The sequence below is a fragment of the Cetorhinus maximus genome, chromosome 15 (assembly GCF_964194155.1).
Source record: "Cetorhinus maximus chromosome 15, sCetMax3.hap1.1, whole genome shotgun sequence".
NCBI classification, from domain to species: domain Eukaryota; kingdom Metazoa; phylum Chordata; class Chondrichthyes; order Lamniformes; family Cetorhinidae; genus Cetorhinus; species Cetorhinus maximus.
The window spans coordinates 85,789,124-85,810,587 of record NC_135893.1 but is presented as its reverse complement, the minus strand read 5'-3'; the positions used below and the strand labels follow the sequence as shown (position 1 = coordinate 85,810,587).

The window sequence follows — 21,464 nt, the reverse complement described above, 5'->3', positions numbered from 1 at the left end:
TCCAGTTTTCCTTATTCATCCTCTCTCCTCAAGATAACATTTCACAGGGAATGGAGAATTCCTTCCAAACTTTTAAAATAAAAATACATCTCTGAGCTATTTGTACATCTGCATCCACCTTGTGACAGCATTTTGGCTTCCAACTGGGCTTGCCTCTAGTTTCTATCATACCCAGGCTCTCAGGATCCTTAGTTAAGTTTGCAGATTGGAGCTGAAAGGCAAGACACTGTCTATCACCTGGAATCCCTGTGTGCACTAAACTGTGGAATATACTGACATACATCATCGCTTCCAAGGTCATTGCAAATATTCTTTATGCCTGCAAGAAAATCAAAGTGAAACTTCTCGCAAAAAAACAGAGGTGCAAGAAACATTTATTGATAGTCTACTACCCATACTAGTGTCATCACACAAAAAAAAATGCAGTATTAAAACCTTTACATGGAAGAATGACCCTCCTTATCAGGTTTCGTTCAGAGGTACATTTGATACTGTGCTCTCTAATAACATTGAGCCTGTTTCAAAGCACGGTTTTGCCTTGCAAACAATTAAGGTGATGGGAGGATCTGTAACCACAATACTGGTTTCTCACCTGTTTTGCTGCCTTTAAAAGTTTATGCAGGCGATACTGTTTCACTACATGACTCGCTGACCTGTGGGGTTTCGCTGTGTTTAATGATTTATTACCAAAGTAAATGATATAATCCCAAATTCGAGATTGAGGATGCAATTATCCCATGGCCTGAATTTTGCACTTGCCCACCCGGGAGCAGAGGGAAAATGGGCCTCTGACTGCGATCGGCTCCCGACTGCGATTTCACACTGGCTGGCCAATTAACGGCCAGCCAGCGTGAAACACATGCTGAGAAAGGCTCAGCACTGCCAGTGGGGGGACAGGAAGATGGCGGCAGCAACATCACCGCGGGTGCTGGTGAGCGCTACCACTGAGCTCCCTGAAGGCAGACAGCTGCCCCAGGGAGCTGCAGACCTCCATAGAATAAACAAAACAACAAAAATGCTGCAAAATATGTCCGTGCAGCACAATCAAGCACCTGAAAGCATTCCTCACAAAAAAAAAACAGTCCCCAGCTGTCTCTCTTTGTTTCATTTCCCCACGGAGGTTTCATCCTGCCCTGGATCGAGGGCAGGATGAAAATGTAAAGGCCGGTTAGCCCGTCCGCCAATCATAAAAGTGGACAGGCCACGAAAAATCGCTTTCAGGTGCCTCCTTAATGGGCTTAAGTGTCCACTTAATTGTTGACGGGTGTGTTTCCAACTGCCGTGTGCATCCGCCGAGCGAGATATCATGCAAGTCCGCGATGACGTCGGAACGCTCGCCCGACATCATCTCGCGCTATTTCGCAGCCGGACGGGTCGGACACGTGCCTGCCCACGGGACGTAAAATCCTAGCCCATGTTCTTGTGAAAATGGAAATCATGGGGGTGGCTGGAAAATGCACCTTTTCTTAATAATTTTAATGTTGCATTTCCGTGCCTTGGCATCTTTACAAGTGTTTCCCCGAGGTATAATAGCAACTAAATTGTATCATTTCTTGATAAATGTTACTAAAATAGTGAAGTGTGCAGAGTACTTCTTTAGTTGGCTTGTCCATTCAAATTGTTGTATTTTCATATAGCATTTCCTGCGGCTTTGAGAGGTTTTGTTACAGCAAAGACAGAAAAAGTATTTCTTCTGGTGAGTGGGTCAATATCTATAGGTTATCAATTCCAAATCATTGGAAAAAGATCCAGAGGAGAACTTATTTTCACTCAGAGAGTTGTTGTGATCTGGGACACTTGACCTGAAAAGGTGGTGAAAGCTGATTCCACAAGTCATTTTGTAGGTTGCTGGACGGGTATCTGAGGATGGGAAACTTGTGGACAAAAGGTGAGGATGTGGGACCGACCACAATTGCTTTTTAAAAGAACCAGCACAGGCACAATGGACTGAATGGCCTCCTTCTATGATGTTGCAATGCAAGCTATTTAATATTATTGTGGTGAGTTGTTGACGGAGAAGCACTGCATTACTTCGTATTGGGTGGCATAGTGGTATTGTCACTGGACTAGTATTCTAGAGACCCAGGGTAATGCTCTGTGGACCTGGGTTTGAATCCTGCTATGGCAGATGGTGGAATTTGAATTCAATAAAAGTCTGGAATTAAAAACCTAATGATGACCATGAAACCATTGTTGACTGTCCTAAAAACCCATCTGGTTCATGAATGTCCTTTAGGGAAGGAAATCTGCTGCCCTTACCTGGTCTGGTCTACATATGACTCCAGACCCACAGCAATGTGGTTGATGCTTAAATGTTCCCTGAACAAGGGCAATTAGGGATGGGCAATAAATGCTGGCCTAGCCAGTGAAGCCCACATCCCATGAATGAATAATTTTTAAAAATGTGTTGATTATATCTAAATACCATAAACCGGTAACATAAATGAGATTTAAAAATTTTCAACATTACATTCAAATCCCTCCATGGTCTCACCCCCTCCCTATCTCTGTAACCTTCTACAGTCCTACAACCCTCTGAGAACACTGCCCTCCTCCAATTCTGGCCTCCGACTCATTTCCAATTTCCTTTGCTCCCCCATTGGCGGCTGTGCCAACAGCTGTCTAGGCCCTAAGCTGTGAATTTCCCTCCTGAAACCTCTCTGTCTTGCTACCTCTTTCCTCCTTTAAGTCGCTCCTTAAAACTTACCTCTATGATCACATTTTTGGTGACCTGTCCTGATATTTCTTTATGTGCGTCAGTGTCAAATTTGACTTTATAACAAAAACAGAAAATGCTGGAAAAACTCAGCAGGTCCAACAGCACCTGTGGAGGGAGAAACAGAGTTAATGTTTCGAGTCCATATGACCCTTCTTCAGAGCTCTGTTTCTCTCTCCACAGATGCTGCTAGACCTGTTGAGTTCTTCCAGCATTTTCTGTTTTTGTTTCACATTTCCAGCATCTGCAGTATTTGGCATTTGACTTTATAACACTCCTGTGAAGTGCCACAAGTTGTTTTACTATGTTAAAGGTACTGTATAGATGTAACTTGTTGTTTCATGTTTCCTGAATACTTGTAGAACATATCCTAAATATACAATTGGAATTTTGCTCCTGCTTTTGCCTTCACTCTCAGTGTAGTACTGCAAAAGTGTCAGGGGTGCTGTCTTTTGGATGAGATGTAAAGCCAAAACGCTATCTGCCCTCTCATGTAGGTAAGTGAGGATAGCTAATTAGCCATAGCCCACGAGGGACCATAGGCATCTCTCTCTGTTAGAGAGAGACAATTGTTTAGATGGCTTGAGGGGCACCACTCCACATCAAGCATGGGGCAAGGCAAGGAGGCAGGCCTCAATGAACTACTACAGCTTAAAAAGGGATTGAACACACACCATTGGCATTATTCCCCATCACACTCCAGCCATCTAAGCTAACTGACCCCCATCCAAGTGGAAGTTAAAGTTCCCATGGCCGCTATTACAAAGAAGAGCAGGGGAATTTTCACAGGCATCGTTATTTATCCCTCAATTTGGTAATTTGTCTCTTTGCTTTTTTTGGGAGCTTGCTGTGCATTAAGTGGCTGTTACCCTTCAAAAGTACTTAATTGGCTGAAAAGTGCTTTGTGACACTGTGAGGTCATGAAATGTGGTATGGAAATGTAAGTTCTATCTATCTACGTGCTCATTCCAGATTTTAAAAAAACCTGCACTCAAAATGTCCAGACCTGTTTGACAGATGGGCATTCTGTGATTATCATTTATAGAGATTCCAGCAATTTTAAGTTCAAGACTAAAGTTTAGATCCCTGTTTAATTGCCTGTAAACTCCAATAATTTGGTAACTCTCACTACTCCCCAGTCTTCATCCAAGTAGCCTTTCACTGATAACTTGAAGGAAATGCCAGGCAACAGGGCTTAGTTGTGTTGCTGAGCCAAAAAAAACTGCCTCGAGCATTAAGTTTTTAACTCAGATCAACATCCCAACTTTCAGTCTAAAAACTCAGGGATCAGGTGAACTCAGAACAGGAAGGTCATACACCATCCAAACCGCTAAGCACTCAGAACCATAGTTCAGTCAAAGACTCAACATCAACCAAAACATGCTTCAGAAAATGGGGAAGATCAAACCATGGAATGACTGAGGAAGTGAACACCCCAATGACAGAGTTAACGTTTCAGGTCAATGACTTCCAATGGCCATTGATCTGAAATGTTAACTCTGTTTCTCTCTCCACAGATGATGCCTGACCTGCTGAGTGGTTCTGGCATTTTCTGTTTTTATTTCAGGTTTCCAATTGGCTCTGGAATTGGATAAGCAGCTGAAGGGGGAAAAAATGCAGGGCTATGGGGAAAGGGCAGGAGAGTGGGACTAGTTACATTGCTCTTGCAGCGAGCTGACTTGGGCTTAAGAGCCTCATGGCCACTTTCTGTGCTGTAACCACTCTATGAATTTATGATCCACACAGTGCTTTGGTTTTGTCTCAGTGCTGGCTCCAGGTTTGAGATGGTCCAATAATTGGGTTGTCAAAAATGTTATCTCCAAACATCCAACTGCCAGTCAGATTCCAAGAACTGGAGGGAAAGCCCAGGTATCAAACCTCTGGCTAAGTTGAAGCTTCATCTGAAATTCAAGGTCACGTATCAAATGTCTCATTGAAGTGTAGCTATCTTTTCAGGCACAAGAAAGTTAACTATTGCCAATAAAAGCTTGTGGCTGATATCACTTGAGATCAATAATATGGATGATCAAGTTCTCCAACAAGATTAGTTGGATTGCAATCAGACTGATCTTCTCTTTCCTTAGTCTGGGCTCATTGAGACCAGTTGCAGTGGCTGCTTAGATCAGTGGACTCAGGGATTGAATTTGAGGTCTTCTTGGTCACATCAAGCAGCATTTGCCCACCAGGAAGTACATTAGCTAAGTTATGAAATCCAAAGAAAGATAACCTGGGGAAGGGAGAAGAATAACCATGGTTTGATATGTGAACTATAATCATGATGCTGATACAACATACGGGGAACAGCTTTCAAAATTTAAATTAAGAAGTTTTTTTTACATGGAACTGTCAACTGAGAAATTAAAATTGTGCTGCTTGAGTGGACATTATTGAAAAGAAAAAGTTAACTTGAAACATTTCTGTCTTCAATGGAAAGCAATATTGGCATGAAATGGAATTTTATTTACTAAATCTTCTAATTTAAATGAACTTACCTCCGGCCAAGTTCTTCAGTTTCGCTCATCACTTTTCATCTCTGCTGTTGTTTTGCCTTGTTCCAGGAGTATTGTACAGGTGTCACTGTTTGATGTCAACTGGCAGTATCTGCCATTTTGAACATCTCTTATTGGTTATAGATATGTGCTATGGAGAAGACAGTGTTAATATTTAATCACTGTAATTAGTTTATCCTTATTTTAACACCTATTGAGTGAAAGCATTGTTCAAAGTTGAAGCCAGAAATCAGCCTGAAGTATCTATGTCTGATTGCCACCTATCTAATCTTTATGCATGTGGATGTCAGCTGAGGACAGGCCCAGCGATGCCCTCTGCTGTGGAATACCTTGAGTGGTACATTCCATTTCGGCGGGTGGAGAAGGACATAAAACCAGTGGTATTGGATCAGTGCCTGCTAAAACCCCGTCCAATTTTGCTTTGTGATGGCTGAAATCAATCGAAAGGAAAGCAGTTGTACAGGGAGTGGTGATCTGATGGAGACAGACCCTAACCCCTCCTTCACCTACTAATTTAAAAGCTTCTGCCCTGACTGTCTGGGGTCATGACAAAATCATTTTGCACCGTTGGGCAGGCTCATCGATGGAACAGTATGGAAACTGAATTCAGAGCTTTCGGGAGAAACAAAGGAGGCAGGATAATAAAGCTGCAATAATGAGCCAAAGGACCTAGCCTTCACTCTAGGCAAAACCCTCAGCTCAGCTGATTGTGTCATTTGCACTGAGTCCAAAGAGCATAGGTTCAAGTCTTACCCCAGCTCCCTCCAGGCTGATAATCTGAGTTTTTTTTCATTCACAGGATGTGGGCTTTGCTTGCTGGGCTAGCATTTATTGCCCATCCCTAGTTGGCCTTGAGAGGGTGGTGGTGAGCTGCCTTCTTGAACCGCTGCAGTCCATGCGGTGTAGGTACACCCATGCTGCTGTTAGGAAGGGAGTTCCAGGATTTTGACCTAGCGACAGTGAAGGAACGGCCGATATATTTCCAAGTCAGGATGGTGAGTGACTTGGAGGGGAACTTTCAGGTGGTGCTGTTCCCACCTATCTGCTGCCCTTGTCCTTCTCGGTGGTAGTGGTTGTGGTTTTAGAAGGTGCTTTCGAACGAGCCTTGGTGATTGCATATCAAAGGTGCTATCTTTTAAATGAAATGTTAAATCTGCTCTCTCAGGTGGATGTAAGTGATCCCATGGCCACTATTTCAAAGAAGAGTAGGGGAGTTCTCCCCATCCTGGTCAATATTTATCCCTCAACCAAAATCACAGAAACAGATTATCTAGTCATTGTCATATTGTCGTTTGTGGGAGCTTGCTGTATGCAAATTGGCTGTTTTGTTTCCTACATTACAGCAGTGACTAAACTTCCATAGAAACTCATTGACTTTAAAGCTCTTTTTGGAGATCCTGACGTTGTCAAAGCTGCTGTAGAAATGTAAATTTGTTGCTTTGGGAGGTTGTGAAAGGTGCAGTATACGTATATATGTCAGTGTTTACTTCATTGGGGGAATGCACTTGAAGGGAAACTGAAGCACTTTTGTTTTTGTACAATTTTCAAACAATTTTTTTATTTCCAGAAACAAAACCAATTTTAAAAGCAGGGATTATATATATATATATATATATATATGTGTGTGTGTGTGAACAAGTCTTTTGAAAAACAAAAATGTGCCCCTAACCAGTATGTGGTGCTATAGAGTTCCACAAACACCTCCCAGTACAGAGGAAGGGAAATGCTGCAGGAATTTAGACTACAAATCCAGTGACAAACAAACAAAAAACGGTATTTTTCTTTTAAATATTTTAATTTATTGTAAAAGAGAATCATACATTATTGAAGCTTTTAATGTGGGAATAGTATGATTGGTTTGTGTAGTGTTCTAGGCCTCAGCTTTCTGACTGGTCCATCTGGAGGAAGTGTCCCAGGCAACAGACACCGTCACTGGGAGAACTGATAAATTTAGCCTGCTGGAAGCATGGGGCCTAGTATATTTTTCTGTTGGGTGTCTGTAAGAGTGTGTGTGTGTCAATAAGATGTTCCGTTTTATTTATATATAATTTTACATTTTAAAGCTAATATATTATTGCTGTAAGAGTCTCACATTTCCAACTAGGGCTAATTTTCTGGAGGACAATTAGTCCAGACGCACACAGCAGCAGCTGGGTTTGGGTTTCCAAATTTAGCCTTGTCCCAGGTGAGGCCTACAAACAAAAACACACAACTTGGAGAAAGGTTGTTTTAAAAAGTGCTTTTTAAATTTTGTTTTATGAAAAGAACCTTTTGTGAATGATTTGTTTTCGATTATTATGTATGATTAAATAGCTGAGCTGGGCTCCTTTGAAGAAGCAGTTTTGAACTTGTCCAGATAAGCAGGTTGTGCTTGTTCTTAACACCCTCAGGTTGTTTGTGACTAGTCCTGGTACTTGTGAACATGCCTAATGGTGCCCCTGTTAACCTTGAACTTGTTAGTGCGTGCCCCAGTGTGATCTATGTTATGGTAGTACACATTTTTGTCAGATGATCGCTCCTGTGAAGTGCCTTGGGACATTTTTTTCAATGTTAAAGGTGCTATATAAATGCAAGTGCATGGAGATGTATTCATTTTTCCAATTGTGCCAAATCCTTGCCTCCTTGGTGTGCTATAATTTGAAACGAAGAGCTTGCATTTATATTGCACCTTTCGCAAACATCCCAAAGTGCTTCACAGCTAATTCTTTATGTTTTGGAATGCAGTCACTGTTGTAGTGTAAGCATTGCAGCAATTTTGCACACGGCAAACTCCCACAAACAGCAATGAAATAAATAACCAGATTAGGAGGGGCTCTATTTCTGATTCCAGAATGTAGGAATGGGCTCAAATCTCTCAGTGCAGTTTAGTGGGTAGCACTCTCTCCTCTGAGTCGGAAGGTTGTGGGATTAAGTCCCAGTGCAGAGACCCAAGCATGATAACCTAGGCTGACACTCCCAGTGCAGTGTTGGAGGTGCCATCTTTAGGGTGAGATGTAAAACTGAGGGCCCCTCTGCCCTCCTAGTTGGATGTTAGAGATCTCTCAGCCATTAATTCAAAGAAGAGCAAGGGCCTTTTCTCCCTGGTGTCCTGGCCAATATTTATCCCTCAATCAATATCACTAAAACAGATTATCTGGTCATTATCACATTGCTATTTGTGGGATCTTGCTGTTTGCAAATTGACTGCTGTGTTTCCTGCATTACAACAGTGACTACGCTTCAAAAGAGTACTTTATAGGCTGTGAGGTCATGAAAGGCGCCATATAAATACAAGCCTTTTTATTCCTTATTAGCTGGGGACCATGCTTGATGTTTAGAGTTTGTTCTGCCCTGACACCTGTGACAGGATAGCGATCAGGAGCAGGAGTCCTGGTTGTTCCTTTTCTCCCACTTCCCAAGTCCGAGGTCACTGAAATCGATCATAACATTTCCACTATTGCCCTTGGCTTAGGCCATTTGATTCAGCATACGCTGAAGATCAGACCTGGTTCTACCCTGATTTGTATAGTTCAGCAACACAATTAGAATGGATTGGTTCTGAAAAATATTTCAGCAGGGTAATAAACAGGGTGTAACCTGTTTGTAATTACTGCATCTGCAACTAAGCAACAATCTTTTAATGCAGCCTCTGATGTAACCTATTAATTCAAAGCAGTTCTGAGAGTCACAGTGGACAGGCTATGTTTAGAATCAGTTTCATTACGTTCAGTAAGGACTTAAAATTCTCAGTTCAACTCACATGCAGCTACAATCCATGTCTTATATTTGTGTCTAATTTTCCCATTCAAAGATGTTCTGCTGAGCCAAGATACAGGATCTCACTGGAACCTGCATGTCCAGCTTTCACTGACCCTTAACTGAGCCAACACTCTGCTGGCAAATCCTCTCCTGGTCTAAGTCCCATACGCACGTTGCCTGCACCACCGCCTGCCTTCCTTCTTGACCTGGCCCAGCTCCTTGTGCCAAGCAATTCTACTTTGAGATCCTCACCCTCTTTCTCAGATCCCTCCACAGCCTGACTCGACACTGCCCAGTGCAATGCTGAGGGAGTGCAGCATTGTCAGATGAGGTGTTAAACTGAGACCTGTTCTGCAGCTGAGGTGGACTCATCCCTGGCACTTGTGGAAGAAGAGAGGGGGTGAGTTAAGAACGTAAGAAATAGGAGCAGGAGTAGGTCATACACCCTTCGAGTCTGCTCCACCTTTCAGTAAGATCGTGGCTGATCTGATCTTGGTTTCAACCCTATATTCATGTCTGCCCTCATAATCCTTTATTCCCTTATAGTTCAAGAATATGTCTATCTCAGCCCTGACTATATGCAATGACACAGCAGCTACAGCTCTCTGGGTTGGAGAATTCCAAAGATTCATAACCCTCTGAAAGAGGAAATTCCTCTTCATCTCTGTCTTAATTGGGAGACCCCTTATTTTGAAACTGCCCCCTGGTTCTAGGTTCCCCCACAAGGGGAAACATCGTCTCAGCATCTACTCTGTCAAGCCCCCTCAGTTTTTTTTTATTCATTCATGGGATGAGGGCGTTGCTGGCTAGGCCAGCATTTATTGCCCAATCCTTATTACCCTTAAGAAAGTGGTGGTGAGAATCTTGCACATTTCAATAAGATCACCTCTCATTCTTCTAAACTCCAATGAGTATAGGCCCAACCTGTTCAACCTTTCCTCATAAGTCAACCTCGTGAACCTACTCTGAGCTGCCTCCAAAGCAAGGAAATCCCTCCTTTATTAAAGGAACCAGAACTGTATGCAGCATTCTAGGTGCGGTCTCCAATGCCTTGTCCAGTTGTAACAAATTCTTCCAGTGTCCTGGCCAACATTCTTCCCTCAAACATTACTACCAATAACAGATTAACTGCTTATTCATTCACTTTGGTGATCGAGCTTTGGAGATTATTTAAAGTTATTCTTTACATGAGAAGGAAGACCAATAGCTTGATTATATCACTTTGTCCTTACGTGCTGTTGGGTTGGGAACCTAGTAAATTATTGTGCAGGGTCAACAATGTCCTTTTAATTATATTTTGTTACCACTGTCAAAGGTGCTGTCTTTAAGATGAAATGTTAAATGATGTCCTGTCTGCCCTCTGAAGTTGACTTAAAAGACCCCACAGCTAATTTTTTAAATAAGAGCGGGGCAGTTGTCCTGGCCAACATTCTCCCCTCAACCAATATCACCAAAAACAAATTAATAGCTCATTCAGTTATCTGCTGCTATTGAGGGCTTGCTGTATGCAAATTAGTTGCATTTTAACTGTAATCCAAAGGCTGTGAAGTGTTTGGGGAGAAGCGGTGAGGTATAACAACAATTTGCATTTGTATAGCACCTTTAATGTAGTAAAGCCCCAAGATGATTCACAGGAGCATGATAAACAAAATTTGACATGGCGACAGGTGACCAGTAAGGTTGGTTTTAAAAACAAAAAACTACTGCGGATGCTGGAAATCCAAAACAAAACAAAAACAGAATTACCTGGAAAAACCCAGCAGGTCTGGCAGCATTGGCGGAGAAAAGAGTTGATGTTTCGAGTCCTCACGACCCTGTTGAAGGGTCGTGAGGACTCGAAACGTCAACTCTTTTCTTCTCCGCCGATGCTGCCAGACCTGCTGAGTTTTTCCAGGTAATTCTGTTTTTGTTTAGGTTGGTTTTAAGGAGTGTCTTAAAGGAGGAGAGAGATGTTTAGGGAGGGAATTCCAGAGCTTAGGGCCTAGGCAACTGAAAGCACAGCCACCATTGGTAGACCAATTAAAATTGGAGATATGGAAGAAGCCAGAATTAGAGGAGCGCAGCGATCTCGAAGCGTTTAGGGCTCGAAGAGACGACGGAGATAGGAAGGGATATGATGAAAGATTGTATTTCTATAGCATCTTTCATGATCTCAGGATGACCCAAAGTGCTTTACAGCCAATTAAGTGTTTTTGAAATGTAGTCAGTGTCATAATGTAGGAAATATAGAGATTTATAAATGTAAGCTTTCAAAATACAAAATACTATACAGTGAAAATTTCATTATCTCAACCCCAAAATCTGTCCGAGAGAAAAACTTTATGACAGATGTTTTGCACGTTGCTCAGCCCAAAATGTAAATCTCCTTCCTAAAATAAATCAACTTCACAGCCTGAAAAATGGTGCTAACCATTTTCCATTAGCTTAGAGCTCAATTACAGAGACACCATTTGTAACACGTTCATCTCACTGGCTATTTGGGACAGTTCAGTTCCTTGCACCTTGTTGTCACATTTGTATTTAAATTCCTTCATGGATCATCCTTTGTCTCTTTTGAGCCCCCAACCTCTCCAGCATTAGCAATCACCCTTTGTGAGCTAGGATCCCACCCATGCCTCAGCTCAACTGTTGCAGAGTTTTGAGAAATCCCCTCCCTGCTTTTAATCTTCCCAATTCTTCGGTCAGTAATTTGGGAAGCAATGGGAAAAAAAAAACCCATAGACTTAAATCCCAGACAAACCATCCATAGCTCTCTTCCCTGTGTTAAATTTTGTTAACAATAGCCGCAGAGGACGGAATCAGAATCCAGTCATCCTTTTGTTCCCTGTTCTGTTCTCATTTTCTCTTGATGTCTCTAAAAGATGATAGATACACCGTCTAGTGCTGCGAGCAATTTGTGTTAACGTCAACATGCGCACTAAAACGTATTTGCCTTCATTTCTATAGCTGTGTTTTTAAAGAACAAAGACGGACTTGTATTTTTCTAGCCTTTCACAACCTCAGGTCATCGCAAAGAGCTTTACAGCCAATGAAGTGCTTTTGACGTCTAGTCACTGTTGTAATGTAGGAATTGAAGGAGCCAATTTGTGTACAGCAAGCTCCCACAAACAGCAGTGAGATAACGACCAGGTAAATTTATTTTTTAAGTGATGTTGGTTGAGGATTGGACAGGACGCCAGGAATAACTTCCCAGCTCTTCTAAATACTGCCGTGGGATCGTTTACATTTATCCGAGAGGGCAGACAGCTATCAGTTTAACGTCTCATCCAAAAGATGGCACTTCCGAAACTGCAACACTCCTTCAGTACTGCACTGGATTGTCAGCCTAGATTTTGTGCTCAAGTCCCTGCAGTGGGTCTTGAACTCATGACCTTCTGACTCTCAAGATGAGAGGGCTACCCATAGAGCCATGGCTGACACCTGCTCCATATTGTAAGAATGTGGGGTAGCCTTGATTGTCTTGACAGTTTGTTTTATTGCCCAGTTTAGTTTTGCCTCCCCTCTCTCCAACCATTTCAGATCCTGCTGTTACCCTTCCATCAATGCCACCAGCTCTCTCCGAAGTGGTTGGTGGTAGACCCCTCATTACCTGAGTAAGTCCAAGCTAAAACCAAGCAGGACTTTGAGATTGAGAAGCATTGGAAAATGGAACCATTGTTCTGACATTTCTCTCTTTCTTTCGGCAGATGGCTGCCTGAGACTTTGCGTAATGTACTTCAGAACCAGGACAGAGAAACTGCTAGAATCCATTGCTAATGTTGATGACAAGGTAATTGTAGAAGCCAGTTATTCTTCTATTCACACGAAGAGCACAGAACTAAAATGTAGAGGGGAGAGTAGGCCCCGCTGCCTCAATCCATGAATACAACAACTTGCATTTATATAGCCCCCCCCCCCCCCCCCCCCCCCCACTCCCCCTCCAACATCATAAAACACTTCTCTGGAACATAATCAGCGTAATTTAAGGAACATCATAAAAGGAGAGAGAGGCGGTGAGGTTTAGGGTTGGAATTCCAGAACTTGGCAGCTGAAGCGATCAAAATCGGGATGCACAAGAGGCCAGAATTGGAGGAGAGCAGATCTCTCAGAGGGTTGTGGGGCTGGAAGAGATTACAGAGATGGGGAGAGAGTGAGGCCAGGACGGGAGGATGAGAACTTTAAATTCTAGCTCAATCCCTGATGAGCTAGCAGGTATTAGTTAGGGAGTAGTGGGAGTAGGAAAATGTTGTTAAAACTACAAATATTTTAAATACTAAGGTTCAATCCTGAGATTGGTTTGAGTATAAGCTGACACTAGGTGCAAAGTGATCAAATCAAAGAGCTGGAATTTATGAATGCACTTTCACATCTGGATCTTTTCCTCACTCTTAATAAATAGTGTCATTGGGAAACCAGGTTGATGAGCTGAAACTAGATACATGTAGCATTAAGGTTTGTAAACCAATATACAGTATAAATGTTGTCTGAAGTGATTTTCGGTGGAATTTATAATAATTGCACATGATTAATAATATATAAAGCAGCAAGTCTTTAAGTGTATTCTGTTTATTCCTACAAAACAGCACAAGAACAGGTGATTAAATTTATATATAGCAAAAGAATAAGGAGGCCATATACTTCCTGGGTAATAAGTATCTAAATGGGGTAAAGGGATCTGGGGGCACAGATCCACAAATCACTAAAAGTTTTTTTTTAATCCATCCATGGGATGTGGCTTCGCTGGCTGGGCCAGCATTTATTGCCCATCCTAATTGCCCTGAGAAGGTGGTGCTGAGCTGCCTTCTTGAACCTCTGCAGTCCATGTGGTGTAGGTACACCCACAGTGCTGTTAGGAAGGGAGTTCCAGGATTATGACCCAGCGACAGTGAAGGAACGGCGATATATTTCCAAGTCAGGATGGTGAGTGGCTTGGAGGGAAATTTCCAGATGGTGGTGTTCCCATGAATCTGCTGCCCTTGTCCTTCTAGATGGTAGTGGTCGTGGGTCTGGAAGGTTTTGCAAAGGAGCCTTGGTGAGTTCCTGCAGTGCATCTTGTAGATGGAACACACTGCTGCTACTGTGCGTCGGTGGCGGAGGGAAGGAATGTTTGTGGATGTGGTGCCAATCAAGCGGGCTGCTTTGTCCTGGATGGTGTCAAGCTTCTTGAGTGTTGTGGGAGCTGTGCTGCACCCATCTAGGCAAGTGGGGAATATTCCATCACATTCCTGACTTGTGCCTTGTAGATTGTGGAGTCAGAAGGTGGATTACTTATCACATGATTCCTAGTCCCTGACCTGCTCTTGTAGCCACAATATTTATATTGCTAGTCCAGTTCAGTGTCTGGTCAATGGTAACCTCCCCAAGATGTTGATAGTGGGGGTTTCAGTGATGGTAATGCCATTGAACATCAAGGGGCGCTGGTTGGATTCTCTCTTGTTGGAGATGGTCATTGCTTGACACTTGTGTGGCATGGATGCTACTTGCTGCTTGTCAGCCCAAGCCTGGATATTGTCCAGGTCTTGCTGCATTTGGACATGGACAGCTTCAGTATCTGAGGAGTTGTGAACGGTGCTGAATATTGTGCAATCATCAGCGAATATCCCCCACTTCTGACCTTATAATGGAAGGAAGGTCATTGATGAAGCAGCTGAAGATGATTGGGCCAAGGACACTACCCTGAGGAACTCCTGCAGTGATGTCCTGGAGCTGAGATGACTGACCCCCAACACCACAACCATTAGAAGTAGCAATGCAGCAACAATTTATTTATATAGCGTGTTTAATATAATAAAACATTCCAAGGCGCTTCACAAGAACATAAAATAAAGTCTAATACCGAGCGCTATAAGATATTAGGTCAGATGACCAAAAGCTGGGTCAAAGAGGTAGGCTGTAAGGATGTCTTAAAGGAAGAGAGGGAGAGGTAGAGAGGCTGAGAGATGTAGAGAGGGTATTCCAGAGCTTAGGGCCCAGGCAGCTGAATGCACAGCCACCAATGGTAGAGAGATTAAAATCATAAAGGTGCTGATTAATAAGGTCTTTTTTTTAAAAAAAAAGCAAACCCAACCTTGGGGTTCATTTGTGGAGAGACAGAATTGAAAAGCAGGGAAGCCAAGTTAAGCTTGTATTGAACCTTGGTCTGACGACACTGTGCACAGTTCTGGTTTCCATGGACTGACACGCCAATGCATAAAATGATGCACGGTTACGTCGGGCGTGCGTCCCGATGCCACTGAGCGTCATTCCAATCTTCAGTTCGGCGGGCACACACCAGAGTCGGCTGCGTGCCCGCCGACCTGTCAAAGGCCTGTTAAGGCCATTAATTACCTCATTAAAGTGATTGTCAGGGCTGCCTATCCAACCTTAAAGTTGGTGGGCAGGTGAAGAGCCCAGGCGGCCTTCGCATTTCTCATGAAACCTCATCCACGGGCAGGATGAGGTTTCATGAAGGGTTTATAAATTAAATAAAATTTTTTATTAAATTCATAAACATATCCCAGCTCATGTGACACTGTCACATGAGGGGACATGTCTGAGTAATCCTCTTTTTTGCAATGTTTTATTAATCTCCCTGAGGCAGCTCCGTGCCTCAGGGAGATTTGTGCGCTATTAGGCGCTCCCCGCTTCCCCCGTCCGCACAGGTAGCGCTGAACACTTCCGGGTGGGCGTCACGCCGGCCAGGCCTTAATTGGCCTGCCCATGCAAAATGGCGTCACGCAGCCAATCGCTGGTGGCGATTGGCTCCGTGCCTGCTCCCAAACTGCCCACCTGATGGATAAAATTCTCCCCCATATTATGAAAGGCATATGGAGGCATTGGGAAAAGTGCAAAACGATTTACAATGATGACACTATTATGTAGAGGTTATAACTATCAGGAAAAATTGGAGGCTAGGGTTTTTTTCTCTAGGAATGATGAGGCTGATAGAAGTCTATAAAATGATGATGGACTTTGATAGGGGAGACATGGAGAAGATGTTTACACATATGGGTGTTCATGCTTTACATGAGCCTCCTCCCACACCTCTTCATCTCACTGTCATCATATCTTTCTATTCCTTTCTCATGTGTTTATCTAGCTTCCCCTTAAATTCATCAATGCTTTTCACCTCAACCATTCCCTGTGGTAGGGAGTTCCACATTCTCACTCGCTGGCTAAAGAGGTTTCTCCTGAATTCCTTGTACGATTTATTAGTGACTATCGATCTACTCCACAAGTGGAAACGTCTTCTCTACACCTACCCTGTCAAACCCTTTCATATTTTTAAAGACTCTGTCAGACAGATTACCCCTTAGCCTCCTTTGTCCTAGAGAGAAATGTCCCAGAGGATAATCTCCCAGTTCCAGAATAGTTCCGGTAAATCTATTTTGCACCTTCTCCAGTGTCTAAGCCCAGAACTGTGCACAGTAATTCCAACTGTGGTCTAACCAAAGTTCTATATAAGTTTGACATAACTTGCCTGCTGTTCAATTCTGTGCATGTTATTGTGTATTGTATCAACTTTTTAACTGACCTATGACCTGTGTTGTCACTGAGCAATGACGGGTCTGGGAAGCTTTAGTAGTCGATTTGAACCACCCGGCTTTGCATCAGTAGTTAGTACCCTTCCAAACTGTTGGCCACTGGTCTGTTACTGATGGTGAGAAGAGTTTGAGGTGGCAGATTAAGGATATCATTGGAAAATCCTATCAGCACTTTTGAATGTGATAGGAAGGCTTAAGCACCAGTTTGTTTCTCTATGGCATATTGATGCCAGTGCAAACACTTCACAATAACTCTGGAATTTTTGTACAAGTTTGTGGATTTACATTGACTTAGCAGCTTATCGGACCCTGATACAGACAGGATTGAATTCCTAGTAGGGATTTGGATGGATGGAACCTTACATCCTGCTGTTATCTTGTTTCTCTTCAGCCCCAGGATGACAACTTCACATGAAAAGCAATTTCCCCCATCGCTGTTGAGCTTTTTCATTTACAATCCAAAGTTTGGACCAAGAGAAGGTGAGGTAGGTGAACAGCAACCTGAGTATAATTGATCGTATTTGCTGACTCGTGCTATGCTCCGTCAGTACCAGTTTTGAGGCTGATGTAACAGTCAGTGCACCGTCAGAATCCCTACCTTGATTGCCCGATTACAAAATATTAGCGTATTGCTCTAATCTGTGAATGTATCAAGTCTGACTTGGCTGCCTATGTCCTAACTCGCACCAAGTCCCGTTCACCTATCACCCCTGTGCTCGCTGATCTAAGTCGGCTCCCAGTTAAGCAGCAGCACAATTTTAAAATTCTCGTCCTTGTTTTTAAATCCCCTCTGTGACCTCACCCTCTCCCTATCTCTGTAATCCCCTCCAGCCTTAATACCCTCTGAGATCTCTGCACTCCTCTAATTCTGGCATCTTGAGAAGCCCTGATTTTAATTATACCACCATAGGTGGCTTCCGCTGCCAAAGCCCTAAGCTCTGAAATTCCTTCTCTAAACTTCTCCACCTCTCTCCCCTCAATTAAGACATTTCTTATAACCTACTTCTTTGGTCACCTGTCCTAATATCTCCTTACGAGGCTCGGTATCAAATTTTATTTGCTGACTCCTGTAAGGCACCTTGGGACGTTTTACTACGTTCAAGGTGCTACATAAATGCAAGTTGTTATTGTTTAAAGATGAGGTGGGTCATTGTGAATCACTAACCAATCTGCGATTTACCTTCTAGGAAGAAAAGAAGATCCTGTTTTACCATCCCAGTGAGGTTGATAAGAATGAAAAGATTAGGAATGTTGGACTGAGTGAGGCAATCGTGCAGTTTACAAGGTAAGGATCTTGGAGCAGAACTGTTTTAACAAAACAGCGCTGCTTTCACAATGCAGCCTTTCCACTAGGTGCATGCGTGATGCCCTGTTGATGCGAGGGAAGAAATGTCTCTGTGTCATTGGCTTGTCCTGTCGTGAGACGTGTTATCATCCAGGTTTCTTTTCAATGTTGTGAGAGGTGAATAATGCAGCAGTTTCACAGGGACAGAGGTCAGAGAAAACCAGTTTCAAATTAACGAGTCGTTCGAGGGGTTAGATAAACTGCTGAGCAGCGGGTGTGGAACAGAATCCCCAGTGAAAGTGGTTTCGTGGCAACATGAGCTGCATAGGTATCTGGTTGGGAATGAGACCGGAAATTATAAATGTAGAATCGAAATGTTCAGATAACAGATGGGATCTTATGGTTACTTCTCAGGGAAGGAGGATCTTCTCTGGAGGGCAGCAGGTCAGGGTTAAATCATGGAGATGCAAGGAAGGGTGAACTGTGTGAAGTTATTCTGACTAGATCTGGGGATGAGGGAGTATTAATAACAAGAGTGTTCTCCAAGAACATTAGTGGGGCGATAGGGCCAATTATACCTGGCCTCCTAAGTTGGACGGCCTCTCATTCCACGCTTTTTTATGTGACCACTTGCTGCATTTTGTGGCCGAGTGGTATCATTCTCGGAGTCAGGAGGTCGTGGGTTTAAATCCCCACTCCGGACATTAGATCACATAATCTAGACTGACACTCCCAGTGCAGTAGTGAGGGTCAGCTGCATTGTCAGAGGTGGATAGAACATTATGTCAATGTATCAGTAATTACATTGTCAGGGTCCAATGACAATCTTCTTGTTGACTGGCAATTACATTGTATAGCAATTACATTGTTAAGATAATTGCATTGTTAGAACAGGTGATCGGAATTGGCTCACCTATAACTGGATAGAGCTGTAACATTCCAGTGTGGAAGGGATTGGGTGAGTTTGAAGAGTTGTCTTGAGAATAAACATGGTTGAGGTAAAAGACTAGCTTTGGACTCATTCTTCCATGACAAGCACTTATTGTGAGTAACACGTTAAACCATGGCCCCATCTGCCTGCTCAGGTGGATGTTAACGGTCTCATGGAACTATCTAACTGGTGTCCTGGCCAATATTTATCTCTCGACCAACATCACTGAAAGACATGATCTGACTATCATCTTATTGCTGTTGTGGGAGCTTGCTGTGCTTGAATTGGCTGCCACGGTTCCTATATTACAACAGCGACTATACTTCAAAGAGTGGCTCATTGGCTGTGAAGCACTTTGGGATGTCCCAATGTTGTGAAAGGCACTATAGAAATACAAGTTTGTTCATTCCTTTGTTCAGTGGCTTGATCTCCTCATTTATCCTGATGTTTTGCAAGCATTGTAAGCTGTTCACGAGTGAGAGTAGATCATATGTTACCTGCAGTCTGAGAGAACCTCACTGTGTTAGCTCACAGGTTTACAGAGATGGACTCTGAACTAACCTAAGTGTTTCTTCCCTGCCGTTTACAGGACTTTCTGTCCCACCAAGCCTGCAAAGTCTTTGCATACACAGAAGAACAGACAGTTTTTTCATGAAGCAGAGGAGAATTTCTGGATGGTTATGGTACACATTACTATAGGCAGAAGTCATGTAGATTGTGCGTGTCACCTAGAACTGTTGTTTTGCTTGTGAAGCTATGGGTACTGTATTTTTCAAATGTACCTGTTACACCCTGACCCTGCCTCTTCCAAAGCTGGATGAATGCAGCCTGCAGCTGAATCTCTCCCCAGATCTCACCTCTGACACGTAGGCAGCATTCCCACCTCTGGGTCCAGAAGGTTGTGGGTCCAAATTCCACTCCAGAGTTTTGAATCCATAATCCAGGCTGACAATACCAGTACTGACGGTGTGCTGCACTGAGGGATTGCTACATTGTCAGAGGCGCCGCCTTTCGGATGATACATTAAACTGAGACCCCATTTGCATCTTCAGGTGCGTGTAAAAGATTCCCATAGCCACTATTCAAAGAAGAGCAGGGAGTTCTCCCTGGTGTCCTGACCTATCCCTCAACCAACATCAGTAAAGCAAATTATCTGGTTGTTTATCTCTCGGGTTTGTGGGGGCTGTGCGCAAGTTCTTTTCTTCAATTCTCCCTGAGGAAGACACACTGTTCAGTGCTGGCTTCCCACTGGTGGCTGGAGGATATTGATGCATAGAGCTCATGTTTTGACAGCTTGGTGTCACTGTAATAACTGTTTTCCCTACCTATCCCACTAGCCGCCTTCTCCTCTTCCCCTCACCTCTTCCTCTTCCCCCTCCCCTATTAGAAGCTGGAGGTGTTTCTGTCCGTTCACAACTGTTGCTCTTTCTGTTGCTGTGTCCAGGTGGTGTCAAACCCTATGATTGAAAAGATGAACAAGGATGGAACTCGTGTCCTAGAATACCAGGAGGATGAGTTATTGGTTAGTCAGTGTCTGCTCATGATCTAGTCTGGTCCTAGGGTTAGATGTCACTAGGAAATCTTCACTGGGTATCACATCATCCGTGAAAAAAAAAATGGCTATGAATAGTAGTGATGGATAGCAGCGATCACCAGAAAAATAACCTCATCCCAGAATTACCACCATTATGGTTAGCAACTTTTAAGAGAGAGAAGGAAATTTGCAGGGCTTATGGGGGTTAAGATTAATTGTATGGCTCTTTCTAAGATGGTACAACCATGATGAGTCAAATGGCCTCCAACTGTGCTGCAAAGTTCTATGGATGTTCATTGTCAATCACTTCTCTCATAAATTTCAACAAAACGCATAGTAAAGGCTATTGTCATTTTAAAAATTGACAGCAGCCATGATAGAACTGAATGGTGGAATAGGCTGAAAAGGGTTGAATGGCCTCCTGTTCCTGTGTCACTAAGACATTGCAAACAAGAAAAGGCTGTAAAAACTGTCCTTTTTTTCTAGATAAGAGGTAACATGAAAGAGGTCTTTTTAATTATGAAAGGATTTGATAGGGTAGATGTAAGGAAGATGTTTCCACTAGTGGGAAGACCAACGCTAGGCACCATAAATATAAGTAATTGCTAATAAATCCAGTAGGAAATTCAGGAAAAAACTTCTTTACTCAGTGAGTGGTGAGAATGTGGAACTCGCTACCACAAGGCATATTTGAGGTGAAGACGGTAAAACACATGAGGAGAAAGGAATAGCAGGAAATGTTGATAGGATGGGATGAAGAGGGCTGGGAGGAGGCTCAAGTGGAACATAAACACTGGCATAGACTAGTTGGGCCGAATGGCCTATTTCTGCACTGTAAATCCTAACTAATTTTCTTCCGTTAATTAGTAAATCTTGCTTCTACTGTATTTCAGGACACGGTGTATGGAGCAGTGATCCAGCAGTGCTACTGTATGTACAAGGTGATGTGGATCGGCTATTTCCTACGCATTTTCTCCTTCCCGTTTTCTTTACTGCCCAATTTCCCCAGCTTAACGTTCGCTTCTGGTTTTCCCGCATGTTCAGCTCTTCAATGGCACCTTCGCAAAATCCATGGAGGCTGGAGGCATTGACCATCTGCAACAGAGAATCCAGAAGTTTTTCTACAGGGTAGGGCCCTTAAATGTTTAAATCACTGGCAAGGCTCGAGATGGTGTATTGCATTCAGTTCTGGGCGCCACCCTTTGGGAAGGAGGTCAAAGCCTTGGAGAGGGGGCAGAAGAAATTTAC

At 43.2% G+C, this 21,464-nt stretch overlaps 1 protein-coding gene across 2 annotated transcripts in view; it reads left to right on the top strand.

The window, feature by feature from the left end:
• Positions 1-6,877: 6,877 nt before the first annotated feature.
• Positions 6,878-21,464, top strand: part of ccz1 (CCZ1 vacuolar protein trafficking and biogenesis associated) — a 49,261-nt gene continuing 34,674 nt past the window's right edge. Inside the window, exons 1-8 of one of the 2 annotated variants that reach the window (XM_078558875.1) lie at positions 6,897-6,999; positions 12,651-12,733; positions 16,858-16,951; positions 17,654-17,751; positions 19,272-19,365; positions 20,127-20,204; positions 21,110-21,157; positions 21,261-21,344. In XM_078558875.1, the coding sequence (XP_078415001.1) occupies positions 12,720-12,733; positions 16,858-16,951; positions 17,654-17,751; positions 19,272-19,365; positions 20,127-20,204; positions 21,110-21,157; positions 21,261-21,344 (510 nt within the window). In that variant the 5' untranslated portion in view covers positions 6,897-6,999; positions 12,651-12,719. Of the gene's footprint in view, positions 7,000-12,650; positions 12,734-16,857; positions 16,952-17,653; positions 17,752-19,271; positions 19,366-20,126; positions 20,205-21,109; positions 21,158-21,260; positions 21,345-21,464 lie in introns of both variants that reach the window. The other variant, XM_078558876.1, reaches the window with a different exon arrangement.